General features: G+C 35.7%; 1 protein-coding gene across 1 annotated transcript; it reads right to left on the bottom strand.

Annotated features, from left to right (window-relative positions):
* Positions 1-12,546: 12,546 nt before the first annotated feature.
* Positions 12,547-13,041, bottom strand: LOC140013477 (uncharacterized). The gene has a single exon (XM_072062770.1). The coding sequence runs from the start codon at positions 13,039-13,041 to the stop codon at positions 12,547-12,549; it is 495 nt and encodes a 164-aa protein (XP_071918871.1).
* Between the last annotated feature and the right edge of the window lie 2,457 nt (positions 13,042-15,498).

Here is a 15,498-nt window from a genome sequence, read left to right as displayed (position 1 = left end):
GCCAATTAGACAAAATCGGGAAAAATTACAAACCTGCTCAAAGTTCAGACATGCTGCGTTTGGTGTCGCAGATTGGCTGCTACTAGTCAGGCACCAGGTCATGACTTGGATTCTTAGATTGGTTCTTCGATCTTTAACCCAACAGCTGCACTCTTGCGGCTCCAGGTATTGGAGCTTGCAGGAAGAACCCACAACAAACGAAAGGAACTCTGGGGAAGCTATAGCTGCTTGTTTTGATGCTTGATTCTCAAATATGGCTGATTGTCTGGAAATGAACTCTGGAAGACAGGAATTTTGGAAGATATTGTAGTAATATAAGACCCCAACTACAAATAGGTGGCCGTGGAGGTCATTATACGAGTCCTTGTCCCAACGCAACTCCTCGGTCAGCCATCATAACAGAGCCTAATAGAAATTCTGGAGAAGGGGGTACAAATGTTGAAGGACAGGAATGAGTGGTAATTCAACAATAAACAAAGACACTCAATGCTAACAGGGCAGAAAGCTCATGAGGAGTGGATAGAGTACAGTGAAGCACATAAACTAGGAGAGACAACGAGCACAGAAGAAACAGACGGTAACCAAACTCAGAAGACAGGAATGGAGGATCCAGAGGTGGTCAAAGTGTGTATTGCCACTCGCAGGAGACCGGGCATTAATGAGGTTGGCATAGGTGTGACTGCCATGATTGAAGAAGACATTTGTAGTGGCAGCTTGGGCTATGCATGAAAGAAGCTACAACTGCCTGTAGCAACTGGATGAAGTTGAGGCAATTAAATTAGCCATGAGTAAACTGGCAACAAAGAGGTGGAGGAAGATCATAGTCCAGAGTAGCAACAAGCAATTGCTTTAGCAGATCAGCTCTCGAAGTGTGAAAGATATTAAAATGCACGCTTTAATTGAGGTTATAATCAGCTTAAAATCTCAGTTTCGTATGTGTTCCTTTTGTTTTAGAGCTGAGAACGTAATAAATTAGTGTCTATGCTTTAGGCATTTTACATGATGAGAAGTGGATTAATCCTCCATGCTACTAATGCACTTTTGTATAGAAATGAGGGGTCTTTGCTCCAAAGTACAAAGTTTACTTTGTTCAATATAAGTCAGTTATCGTTTCCGAAAAAAAAAAAGGTACTAATGCTGGAGTTCAAGTAGGAAGAGGTGAGCGTGGCCAAGCTTACAAGTAGGAAGAGGTGAGCGAGGCCAAGCTTACAATATGAGTTCTGGTTACCACAACCCGTTGATAAAGCTGCACGTTCCTCCAACTTTGAGAGGTTTCCAAAGACTGAAAACTGGGGGTACTTGAAGAATTGGCAAGTTGCAGTGTCCCTCTTGGACCAAATCAGGTTATAGATGAAAAAATCCGAGGGGGTTCAGCGCTGAAATCTGTGATTGTTGGAGAAGAGGTATGTAGGAGTGCCCTTGCTGGAACAAAACTTTACGTTTATAATCTGCATTTTGAGGTTACTAACGATATATCCCAAGTATGTTTAAATATATAGTTGAGCTGAAGCAATATGCAGTTCACGATGACAAGACTAAAAAGTCTAGGGGTACTATATTTAGATTCCCTAAAAGTTATCAACACTATGGTGTATAGGATTACCAATCAAAGTTGAGCATATGTATAGGAGGTGATTTTAATCTAGTTGTCTTGCCTCCAATAAGAGAAGATAGTTTGTTATGTAAAAGTGGGGCATTTAGAAGCAGCAGGGATAGATTTGAGCCAGAAAGAGAGTGGACATGGAGGTCAAAGTTCTGGGGCTGATTTGACAAAGTTGAATATTCTTGGTCATACCTCAATGTACTCATTTTCAACTCAAACCCTTTCAACCTACACACCTCAAGAGGCAGATGCCCCCCCGCCCCCCCTTTCCACATTATATTGCATGGTATCCCGCACTTGGACAATGGGAAAAATATTTTAGTTTCATTCTTGTATTTGAAACCGCTGATAAATGTGATAGGGTGTATATTATAATGATCAAGTACAGGGGCATCACCAACAGATGTTGGTGCAAGTGGAAGGAACTTGCATCTCTTAACCATGAGGTCTTGTGTTTGAAATCCATGAGAATGGAAAGGACAACGTTGGGAGAGTTTCCCTCGCAAGAGACCCAACCGACTCAAACAGGATTAGTTGCAGATGGTAAAACGGATGCTGATAACTGTGGATTATACCAAAAAAAAGTACAGGGGGCATCAGGAGGTATTCCTTGCCATAGAAGATTGGGTAGAAGTAGAGGTAATGGTCCAAATCAGGAAGAAAGGCTCCACAGATAAAATAGATAAGACATTTGGTCTTAGGAAACTTTTCCTCTTAGTAACCAAAAAATTTGTAAATCCCATATCTAGTTATTTTATCAAAATAAATTTGGATTCACGACACTCATATGTTGGATGATAGATTGAGGGAAAGGATCGGCAATTTGTTAAAACGCTTTAAAGTTTTTAAAAGTTTGAGATTAGGGCATACTGTTATATCTCCACACAACATTTATACAACCATTACTCAGTGAATACCATGTGACTTAGGAGCGCATGCATCGAGCACTCACCAAGTAGACAATATGAAAAGTGGCAAAATGCATGGGTTGAAATGAATCAACGTCTGTTAACATGTTTGGAAAAGTTGTTTGACCCTGATGACCAATTGCAATTAGATAAAGATAACAATCCCTATCAAGATTTGATTTATTTCCTTACAGAATTCTATGTTGACAATGAGGCTACTCCTGACGATGATGCTTTTTGGACTACCTTTGGCTATTGAGGATATGATGATCAATCAAAATCCCTTGATTGCAACAAAAAGTAATCAATTGTGATTTTCATTCAGTGCAGACTAGCGTTAATATCTGATAGTTTCCACTGCTTTGAAGCATATGTATCTCACATGGAGAACTTGATATACTATGTTGACAATGAGACTAGTCCTCATGATGACGCTTTTTCTCTCATTGGACCACCTTTGAGCATTAAGCATATGATAAGCAATCAATAGAGCTTGATTTCAACAAAAAAATGATCTATTCTAATTTTCATTTAGTGTAGACCAAGCTTCAAAATATGATAGTTTTCATACTTCGAATCACATGTATCTCAGATGAAGAAGTTGATACATCCTACTAGATACCACGATATTTGGTTAACACTAAAGATAAAGAAAGCAGATATACATAGCGATGTCATCTACTATAACCTAATACGCGGCTCTAGTAAAGTTTTACCGTATCTAAACACTTCAAGTGATCTACAAAGATATAATAGAAACTTTACAGGTCATGCTTACAAAACTGTGCAAATTAGGATGTCAGAGGTAATATATGAATTGAACAATAACATTAGAGGTTATGTGTATCGCTAGCAAGGAATTGAATGCCAATACTATTGTATTGCTTTAAGGATCTGTCAACATTGTGCCAGCACTCCTCAAATATGGCCGATCCTCAAATTGTTGGAATCTTTGACCACTACCTTCTTCGTTTATTACCTTAGTCGCTATGTTTTACTGGGATTCCTTAAAAATTATGCAAGTGCTCGTGCTGTTGAGCTGGCCGCCCTTATGGCCAAAGGCAAGTCGGTCTTACTGGCAATCATCTACCTTAGCAATTTGTACAGCAAATTGGATCAGCTGAAGGCTGATGTGGAACTTTTGTCAACCATTATCACGCTGTTTGCTTTGTTAATTGCATCATTTTGCAACTTTTCTTATTGAAGCGTTTCCCACCATGGTTGTTCCCCAATATGATAAAAAAAAAAGGCCTAAAGTAATAAATCTAGTTGTCTAAGAATGCCCGTCAGCTTTCTTGATGAAGAAAGCCAGTTTAATTTCTGCCTCTATAGTGAGAGGACTTTTATGCAGACCACCTATTTCTGAAGGCTGAGTTCGGCTATTGGCAATCGGACTGTTGCCCTCCATAATCTTCTTTGCACCCCCCTCCATAATCTTCTTTGCACCCTAATCCTTGGCCAGCTTCCTCTTCTAGTGGGGACAAGAAAGAACATGGGGTCAATCACATTGTGACAACTTCCTACAACCCTCAATGCGTATCATGCCAACTTAGATCTGATCAATCTACTCCTAGTCTCATTGACCGTCTTGATCTCATATTAATTCTTATGTTCCTAGCTTTTCATCATGTAGGGGTCAACACCTTATGCGAGCACTCTCTTCCCAAGTATCTCGTGCCAATTGAAGATGAAATGTGGAATAATCTAGAATTCAACTGGAAATGCAGCAAAGACAATTAGAAGTAATTTCATTTTCACGGAATGCATGCATACATGAAGGTTTACATGTTTTTTGTAAAGTATCTTAAAAAAAGATAAATTCAGAACAAGAGGTTTTTAAGTTCAGACACAAGAGCAAACACTACAACAAAAATGGTCTTTCCTCACATTCCTATAAGAACACTTGCTGGTTTGTATCATTATAGCACTACTATCATGATACTTATTACCAACTCAGTAATATATACTCTAATTTTTTTTATTTTATCAAATATAAAAATAATAATGTGCCTTTAGACTACCTAACATGACACTTGAGAAAATGTGAGATGTATAAAAAAAAAAAGACACAAAACGGCATCGTTTGATTTTGGCGGGAGATTCATTTGCTTAAAATACTCAAAATTTTCATTCTGCCGGCCAAAACACTTAGTCAAAATTTTCATTTTCCGGCTCCCCCTCCCCCTCTCTCTGTCTCTGTTGTCAGATTCCGACATAGTTGGTGGGAAAAATGGGTAGCAGCCAGGCAGCAGTTTCGTTTCGACGTAGTTGGTTTGGGTATCGGCGCCACCGTCCTCAACTCCTCCCTCTACATTGTCGACGGAGGGCAGCGGGCTATCCTCTTCGACCGGTTCCATTGTGAGAACCCGAAAATTTTCACCTTTTCTAGGCATTATTTTATTTTTGCCTACATTTTTATACTTGCCTTTAAAATATTAAAGTTTCTATGCATTTTTATAAGCAAGTACCGTTTTAAATCATTTTCCTAGTATAAGTTAGTGTACGTTAAATTTGAAACGCGTTATAGACATGGGACCCGCTAGTGCGATAAAATTTTGGTGATTAAGTGATTTTTGTACTAAGTGTTATTATTTTACAAGGTGTTAGGAGATTATTAGAGGTTAGTTAGATGGATTAACCATTGGAAGAAAGAAGATAAGTTTTAAACACTAGAAAGGCCAAGTGTCACTACCTCATTGGATGTTGGACTTTTGACCAAGCTTATTTAACTTTTCTAAAATCAAATTTTGACCAAAAATTCCTTCATTTTTCTTGTTTCTTGGCCGAACCACTTGAGGAGAGAAACAAGAGAGAGTTCTTCAATTTTAGCTTCCAAACTTACTCAAATCTTGAGTTCTAGCTAACTAAATTGGAAACTACACCACACAAGTACTCAACTAGGAAGCTTAAAGGAGTTGGTGGAGTGATTGTAGGAGGAAAGATACTAAACTACCATTTTTCTTGAGTTTCCAAGATATTTTGTCAAGAACTTCCTCTTTACTTCAATTAATTGCTAATTAGTGGCTTATAGTTGTTATAGATGTTGTTTTGTGGAAAGTTAGCACTTGAATGCATGAATTCCAATTTTTCGGTTTTGTATTACCCTGTTCTGCCCAGTTTCATTCGGCCATGATGGAGGCTGAATCAACCTTAGATTAAAACATGAAAGTTGTAGGAAATGATGTATTATAGCTTCCTGTAAAATTTCAGCTCAATATGAGTACTGTAGCACATGAAATGACAAAATTACCCTTGCTGCCGTAGGTATAGTTTGTGGGCAGTTTTGACATTTCCTCATTCTGGCTGCGTTTTTCACCTTGATCCGTATCAAATTAGCTTTTGGCCAGAAAAACAAAACTTTTAGCCCTATGTTTTAGCTTGCCAATGCAACTGAAAACACCTTAAATGGAATTGTGTAGCCTAAGTTATTGTCATTTGAATTCAGTACTGGCAACCGTACTGACAAGGACATTTTGGTTCTGTAATCTGTACTTTTGACCTAGATCAATTGTGAACTGGATTGAATGGTCTTCATGAAAGTTGTAGCCCTTTGTCTTAGCTTCAAGCCAGTATAAATTTCACACCAATCCGATAAACGTAACTCTAGTTGTGACTAAAATGTTATAAAATGTCGAATCTGCTATTTAGCCTTTTGCCTTCAAAACATGATTTCCGATTGGATTATTATACTTGTGTTGTACTTGGATAATTGTTGAGCCTATTGAACGGCTATTGTAATGAGATTATCTGTGTGTGACTTTGGGACTAATTGAGGAAAATAATGAAGCCATAAATGGCTAAAAAATAGGTAAATACAAAGGACGTGCTGCTGCCCAAATTTACACTCGCGAACTAGGTAAGGATTTGAGCACGAATGCCACTTGAACCATCTAGGATATTTGTGTCTTCTTTCATCGAGGTATATAAGTTAGAATTCGGCCAAAACTTGTACCCTTGGAAAATTGAAATTTACGACTAATAGAAATACGTTTTCTTTGTCACTTCGACTCAAATGGAGATTTCAAAGTTTTACGAGCGAGCATAAGTTTTACAAATATTTTACTCATGTCCTTTGGTTTAAATATACTCTTTTCACTTCCAAAACCATATTTATACTTTGTACTAGTAGTTATTCGGATTTTCTTTGGTTCACCTAAACTTTGGATGGTTTAACCGTAATATTTTCCCTTGGTTATTATTAGGGTTCCTTGGTGATTGAGGGTATTATCCGGAAGGATACTTTAGACGTTATTTTGCTTAAACAGGTGAGTGTTCTTTGTTTGTTATGTTTCCATTAACTATATGATTTGTTGTGGTGGATATTTTATTACATGATAAATGTTTGTTAAAAATGAATTTTGTTAGGCGAGTGTGTACTTTATCGCACTCGATCTAAATGAAATGTGACATTTTCAATGTTTAAGTGATTAAATGTTAGTTGTGCATGAATGTATGTCATTTGGCTGAATTGGGCCCTTACCCTTCGTTGCCGGTCGACTCAAGGCAGAAGCGGACTTGGTAGGGCGATTTGGTGACCCTGCGTGAAAGTTTGGTATACTCGAGTATTACCACGTTGTCGGGTGGAGTCTGGCCAATGTCCAGAAGGGGGAAGAATGAAATGAATGAACGAGTGACAATGTCAATGGAGGGGTTTTCACTTACAAAATGCATTTTAAAATAATTGGAGGAATAAGGAAATGAAAGGTGAATGAAAGAATGAAAGGTTCCATGTGAGCATGTATCCTTTTAATGAATGTGTTATTATTGATTCATATTGTAAATGTTTCCTGAATTACGTGTTATTACATGATTAATGTCCTTGTTTAAGTTGATTATGTGTCTGGAACCTCACTGAGCTTTTAGCTCATTCCGTTAGTTTTGTTTTCCTTAACAGGGGATGCGAGCAAAGACGAGAGATCTGTACAGACTAACCTAGTCTATTTCTTTTAAATTTTTGTAATGGTTCTCACCCTAGTATTTGGCAAGAGTTGGATGTATGAAGAATTGATAACCTTTGTATATTTGAGTTGTATTCCTTTTGAGATAGAAATGTATATAAATATATGTTTTAAGTTTGGAATTATTGTAACACTTGTTCTTGTGGTCTTATGTTTTTTTATATTTATTTGAGGACCGTAGTGAGTCCCGGCGAGAGTTGGGCAGGCGGTCCGCTGAACCCTTTGGTTCGCCTTATGGGAAGGTGGGACTGTCACATCCACTGTGTCATCGAGGACACCATTGGAGAGGGTACTCACTTCCTCATCCCCTGGCTCCAGAAGCCTTTCATCTTTGACATCTGTACCCGTCCCCATACGACTCCGATTACGATTTGCCCCATCTTTATCTTCATCATTAGGATCTTCTAAGCATCGGAGCCTGTGATTGGAGCTCCGATTTCCATAAAGCTTCAACCGTGGCTCCCTTAGGCAGCCAATAGCAGCATCAGTAACAAAATCTCTCTCGAAGGAAACCCACATCATCTTCTTCTTCTTCGAATTAGGCTCAACAAATTTCTCCCCTGACTCGAATAGTTTATCGAGAATCGTCTTCCAAGTCCGATCTCAGTTTGCTCTTTTGGCAAATCACCTGGTTCATTGGCTTACTTTTACTAATGGCAATCTCGTTTTTCGGTCTCGCCATTTTCCTTTTTCTTACCCTTGACTCCGATTTCACCTCTTTCCCCGTCTCTGCTGCTTCTGAAGGCGTCCAGGTAAACCGAAAGCCCACTTACTACTTCAAATTCGTGGTTTTTGTGTTCCTATAGTTGCATAGATATGCGGTGCATCTTTGTGTGTGTGCTTTTCCCCCTATTTGTTAAAACTGTACGCGAAAAGTTGTTTTATAGTTATTTTTTGTTCAAAATTTTGACCAAGTTTGTGCTATTATAGGCATATGATGGTTATAAATTCTAGCGTTTCAGAGGTTTCTAAGCTAAAAGAGGACAGGGAAAGAGGAAATGGAGTTGTTTGTGTAGAATTAGTAATAGCCTTCGACATGTTTGATGAAATGCCTCGATAATCTTTGTTAAAAATCTAGCTGGGTGTCAGTTAAAAATTGCAATTCGGATTTTTCAAAGAGCTGATTTATGAATTAAATTTGATTTTTTTTCCTGTTTTATAGTTTGAGGTTTCTGTTGTGTGGCAAAAATAAAAAATGGTGTATGATGCTTTTGAGCCTCCATTCCTTGCTTGTATTTGAGGTTTGACAACACATTTTGGTGGCTAGAACAAAGTTCAAGCATCATCAAGAAAGTACATTTTGTCACTTCAATTCTTTAAGATTCCATTGGAGCTACAAAAATTTTGATTTTTTGGAACTATGTTCACATTGCTGAAGAAAGAGACAAGTAAGAGGCTTTAAGACTTCTCGATAGAGGATAGTTTTGGGAGCTTGGTGGGAAGAATAAAATCACTAAAAATGTAGCTCTAAATCCATAAGCTCCTAGTATCTTCAAAGTAGAATAGGGTAGAGTAGTCTGTATCTATTCTTGTACTTGTAGCTATACTTGGAAAAATAATTGAGGAGCAAATATGGAGAGTTTAGAATTTCATGTGACAAGAGTGACCTTTGTCGTACTATTTTCTCTCTTGTACTTAATTTCATGGTTTAGTTATAAAACAAATTTGGTATTTTCCTTAATTTTTTCTTATATTGTTCTAAAGTTTCATACCCAAGTAGGTTTAGTCTTTTGACCAAAAAAATAGGTTTAGTCTCTTCTTTATATGATGAAATAAACTTGGTGGTTGTGTTTATCTTTTGAGCAAGTATTTAGCACTTTTGTTTGTAAAATCATGATTAATTGGCTATTAATTATGATTATTTGAAGATGTTAGATCATCAACAAGGAAGTGTTAAATCTAATGAGTAAATGTGTTAATTATAATTATCTAAAGGTTTTAGATCATCACAAAAGGATTGAATCACCTTTGTAACTTTTTATCATGTAATTTCATAGAATCTAATAAGTTTATAACTAATTTCATATCTCTGAGAATATATATGTATTAGTTATAAGTATAGTTGATTCACTAGCAGTGCAAATTTGAGTGTAATTAAAACTCTTCATCACATAGTATAACCGGCCCAACATCGCTGTTAAGATTTCAGAGCGACACCACTGTTAAGCCAAACATCACTGTTCATCATGGTATACTCTTCATCACTGTTGGCACTTCATAGAGACTTTTATGTAGTGATTTTTTTTTAGAGAAATGTAAGCCTAAGCATTTTATTAGAAAAATGTTACAAGTACTAAGACAAAATAATTTACACCAGCGCAACCCGCCACGGCGTTCCCGATCATGCATACAAAATGAGTTTGTTTGGATAGGTAGTTGTTTTGAAATATTTATTTGAAAGAATTATAGTAATACTTTTTGTACTGTGATATTTGTGAGGTAAAAAAGTGGTTAGAAATCATGTGTATGATGTAAGCAAAATAAAATATGAATTTTTTTTAAAAATCTTGTAATTATAACAAACGATATTCCCTGATGATGGTACCGCGTTGTATTACATGAATATGATTCTACGTTTGAAACTGCGAAGTAAATAATGAACTATTTGTGGATAAGATTGAAAACAAGATATGAACCCATGTAGGTTAGAGTTACGAAGCAGTAGGTGTACCACTGTACTTTATAGAGTCAAGATGACTATGCACACCATAACTTTCTTGTTTTCTTTTTTTTTTTTCCAACTATGTTTTCTACCTCAAAGAATCATACTTTTAAAAAAAAAAAAAGAAAAAGAAAAAGTGCTTTGCCTTCTTTGGTGGTTACGTTCTTTTTGCAACCGTACATATCTTGAAGGCTATCAAATGTGCTTAAAATAGAATTACCTTAACAACTAGAAGGCTATCATAATTCACCTTTTAGCGTATGTCACGCTTATTCACTACAACGGACTTATGACTACTATATAATGGCTAGGTTGAACAATTTTAGCTTCCAAAATAGTTCTTAATTGCCAGAATGGGCTACACAAATAAAGTCCTTTTTGGCATTCTTGTATGCTCATTTTGCTTTGCAAACATTAGCTCAGTTTCTGGCAGTATCATCCATGGTCCACATTATGAAGTTCATGTGGTTAATTTGATGCCAAATCAAACATGGATACACTGCTTTTCCAAGGATAATGAACTTGGATTTCATTATCTTCAACCAAAGGAAGATTTCCATTGGGACTTTCATATGAACTTCTTTGGAAGGACCCAATACTTCTGTCATTTTTGGTGGGGTATAAAACAAGCCGGTTTTCGAGTATTCAAGGGTTTCGACATGTGTGGTGATTATGATTACCATCTGAATGTATGTCGTTGGGAAATCAGACCAGATGGTTTCTATTATTCCACTACCGCCGAGAATGGGCACATCAAAACTAAACAACAAGATTGGTACTAGATAATGTATTGGAGTTTCAAAGTGTAATTTTTATTAATATTTTATATTGGATGTATTGATAAATCTTCATATTCTTTGGTTTTTAAAATATTTGATGTGTTTTCTGTCATTAGTACAGATTTAATGTAACAAAGATATGATGTTTATATAGGAAAAACAACAAAAGGTTGAAATATTCCTTTTCCCCAATTACTTGGGCTTAATTTTCTACTATTACATTGCAATTCTATGTATGGCTGGTTTGGCAACATGGATTTTCACTCTCAAATTCTTAAAAAAAAAAAAAGTGCCTCTTCAACCCTTGGTTCTAATAAAAAAATTACTCAAAACCACTAAATAGTCACAAAATATAGGACATATTAAGGAATTATCACTATGGCTGTTGGAAAGCTTTGGAGTATTTTTGTCATTTGACAGTGAGTAGAAATAGGCGATCTGTTGGATCCCTCTTGAACCTTTTTCAGCCGTCAAAAATCACCACCCTTCTCCACCCTACCATATGCCTATGACTAGGGGTGTAGATGAGGCTAAACTATTGGATCCTTAATCCAATGTTGAACTTATATGTAAATAATTATGTGTTGCAAACTGTCAAATAAGATTAAATTCAATTAAAGTGACCAATTATGGTTTTGGGCTTTAATGTATCTAATAGAATATGGGCTTTTAATGTGTAGAAACTTAAAGATACTTTCTATTTCTATGAAGGGTTGAAATAGGAATCCAAAACGTAACAGAAAAGTTATCTATAAATAGGGTTATAGTCCCTCGGTCACACATATTGTTATAGTCGTATATTTAGTATCACAAAATAATACTTTCCTGATATCTCATTGTCAGCAAAGATACCAGAGAGAAACTAATGGCATCTCTCAGGGGCATAGCAAATACGTGTTGACATGGAAAACCACCTAAAAAATCTTTGAGGATTCAAGTATCTGTTTGTCAACATGAATCCTGGTATGCTTTCGCAATTTTGCTGTTAATTTATTTCTTAATAATCGCCATAAAGATTTTGGGTTTAATAGGTAATAGTTTTCACCAAAGGTTTTCATAAACAACCACTAACAAGTGGTATCAAAGCAGGATATGGTTGATTATTACGAAATAATTTATTTTTGATAATTCATAGTTTTTAAGGTTTTTTAACTAGAATTATTTTTGGTTTGATTGTACGGCAGTTGACAATCTTGAATTGTGATTTTAATGTAATTTGTTTGCTTATGTTTTCAGTAAATTTACACAGTCCAATTCATTGCTTTTGGTTACATATGAATACATGGATTTGCCGAAATCAATAAACATGATGCAAAATCAAGTACACATACTTGCTTTATTTGTTATGATTAGTTGGCACATGGTTCAAGTACACATGATTCGTATGCTTGTCTTACTTGATCATTTTTTTTTTCTGAAATTAGAGCTTTTATTCAATTTAAAGGATGGATGTTACATTTAGGAGATATTACATGTGATCCTAAATCTGTGAAAGAAAGGAAATGCAAACTTGTCTAAGCGATATTCACCCCTGGCCATTGTTGGCAAGTCAGCAATACTTTCATAAACGCAAACCAATTGATCAGGATGGGCATAACCTTCATTTGACAACACATCCGCCACCTTGTTTGCTTCCCTATAGCAGTGTGTGAACTGAAATCCAACCCGAGCCACTAGCACAATCTTCTCCACCTCCCCACTGATGGACCATGGACGCCGGTAAATCTTCAAAAGAATTTTGTATTAACTTCAAAGAATCCGACTCAACAACCAAATTTTCAATGAAACTACTTTGCACACATAACTGCAGCCCAATTAGCAATGCTTTGGCTTTTGCTTGCAAGTTGGTACACTTTCCAAGATACCTATAGGACACAAATATCATATTTCCTGCAGAGTTTCGAATAATCCCCCCTCCACCACTCACCCCTGGGTTACCTTTCAAGCAGCCATTTATATTCAGCTTTACAACTTTAAAACCTGGAGAGTGCCACAGGATTTGTCGCATTTGGAAGGCATCAAATCGATGCTCCACCATTTCCAAGAACGTAGGCCACTCCAACACTCGCGCTGCAACTCCGCGAATTGAAGCCCGTAAGCATCCTTTAAATGCCGAAAGATGGCCTGGCATACAACAGTAGAGTTCTGCACGATCCTATGGAAGACCGCTTTATTCCTAGCCTTCCAAATGTGCCAACCAAATGTGCCAACAGATCAGACTAGATAAGAGTCGGAACACAAACTTAAGCCTCTCCGATTTGACAGGCTTAAGCCACCAACTACCCAAACACACTCGTACATGTCCTACATTGAGATCCAACCCACACACCAATCCAAAAAACTTCCATTGATCACTTTAATTGGATTTAAAAGTTGTTCATGTTAAAAGTTGGTGCACATACAATTTTGTTAAACATTGACCTTTCTTTGAGTCGATCAATATTCGCAAAATTACAAATATTCAACTAGTTAAATTTCAAAATAAATTAATTTTCACAAAAAGAGGTCACTTTGGTGGTATATTGTTTCAGTTAATTTATTTCAAAAAATATATATAATCATACCAATATTCAAATTTAAAATTACAAAAATTATACAAAAATTTTGACCAAAGCCAACTTTGATCAACTCTAGTCAAAATATGGTCAACTCAGTCAAATCAGTCAATTCTAATCAAACTAGTCGAATGCATGGTTAACATCATTCCATAAAATATAAGTCAGTATATAAGTCATTCCATAAAATATAACATCATTCTATACATATATATAAGTCAATATATTAACGTCATTCCATACATACATATAAGTCAATATTTTTGAGGCATTTGGTGAACATCATTTCATAAAATTAGGAGTGAAATTTTTTATGCTAAAAGCACATTTAACAAAAATTAAAATTTTAGCAAAAGTGCTTTTAAAATAACTAATATATTTTATTGTCCTATATTAAAAAATAAAGCATTACATTTAATCATTGTCCTATTTTATGAACTAACTAAAGAGATAAAGACATTTAAAAACTTTTAAATTACACATTATCCAATACACTATTTAAAGTACTTATTGAACTATACATCTAAACAATATGCTAACAACATTTAAACACATAATAAGTTCTTTTATTAAAATCTCCATTGATGAAGTGTTTTTTTAATAAGTAACTGCAACCCCAAACTGGTCCAGAGTTGGCTGTGGGTAAAGTTGTTGATTGAAGGAGATGGTGGGCTTAGTGTGAGTCGCTGATAAAGAGGACTTCGATGATAAAGATGAAGAAGTAGAGTTGAGAACCAAGATGATATCTGGTTGTGGCATGAGGGAGGGTTTCAAGCATGGCGATTGGGTTTACGGGGTATATTTGGAAGTCTAACTAAAGATTTAGGGTAGCTATGTCTTTCAATATTTCAATTTGCCAAGGGTTAGTTGATTAGAGTACATTACCAAAAATTATAAGTTTAAGGATGCATATGGATGAAAATGTTTGCTTAGGGGGCACTTTACGACTAGAAAAAAGTTTAGGGCTGTACTTTGCAATTAACCCTTTTGTATAATTAAAATTGATCCGTTGCACGCCTTCCAATCAGCAATGATGCACTTTCTTCGAAATGCTACTTTAGAAGCTACTGCTACTTGCTTATTATTCAATCGATTAGTTTAATAGAAGCTGAAAAAAATGACAAATTACAACAACTATAATACAGTTTAAAAATTTCTGATATCTATGTGTGTGTGAGAGAGAGGGAGAGAGACAGAAGGGGGGAGCGGTGGAAGAGAGGAGAGGAAGATAGATTGGGTGATACAGACAAAGGAAATGTAAGTAAAAGATCTCGAGTTTGAGACCGTCACTATATATGTGTGTTTATTTATTAAAAGAGGTATTTTCATATAAAAAATAACTCGGTACTCGAAACTTCTTACCAAATTCCTTCTTACAGTGCCAAAAAGCATGTGGGAAAACTTTTGTTGGTTTGGTCCTTGGTTCTAACTAGAAAGTGATTTTAAAAATAATCAATAGGCATGAGAAAAAGCCTTTTCAATAGTTATCCTAAGGACTGAAAAACAAGTACGAGAAACTTTAAAAATATTGTCCATGAAATATCTAATTGAGCAATGTATTACATATAAGTTGCAATCTTTGTAGCAGCATTCTCTTGTAAGAATTTCTGCCTTTAGAGTCATATGTGATCTATACGATTAATTGATTGTTGATTGATATCTTAAACAAATCATTGATATTATGTCAATGATTGATCTGTATTTACCATGAATTGCTGATTGAATAGTTGTTAATGGATACTTTCAATCAATCAAATTTACCTCGAAGTTTGACCAAATAATGAATCCATATCTCAAATTTAACCAAATAACAACCACCTCCCTTGTTCATACCAAACTAACAGGAATACTAAAATGACAAAAGTTCCCTTTGTGTTAAAATGGGTAAAAAAAATTAAAAAATTATTTTTTTCCTCTTTCAGAAATATAAAAACATTAAATAATGGTTTTTATTTAAAAAAAAGAGATAAAATAGGCTCAAAAAAAAAACAAATGGAGTATAGAGAAAAAGCAAAGTATATTGTGTTATTGTC

This window comes from Coffea arabica, chromosome 8c, assembly GCF_036785885.1.
Source record: "Coffea arabica cultivar ET-39 chromosome 8c, Coffea Arabica ET-39 HiFi, whole genome shotgun sequence".
Classification (NCBI taxonomy): Eukaryota; Viridiplantae; Streptophyta; class Magnoliopsida; order Gentianales; family Rubiaceae; genus Coffea; species Coffea arabica.
Note: the sequence above shows the minus strand (reverse complement) of the source record. Positions and strands in the feature narration are given on the sequence as shown.

Excerpts from the sequence above, each read along its gene's own strand:
- LOC140013477 (XM_072062770.1), bottom strand. The coding sequence starts at position 13,041 with ATGCCAGGCCATCTTTCGGCATTTAAAGGATGCTTACGGGCTTCAATT.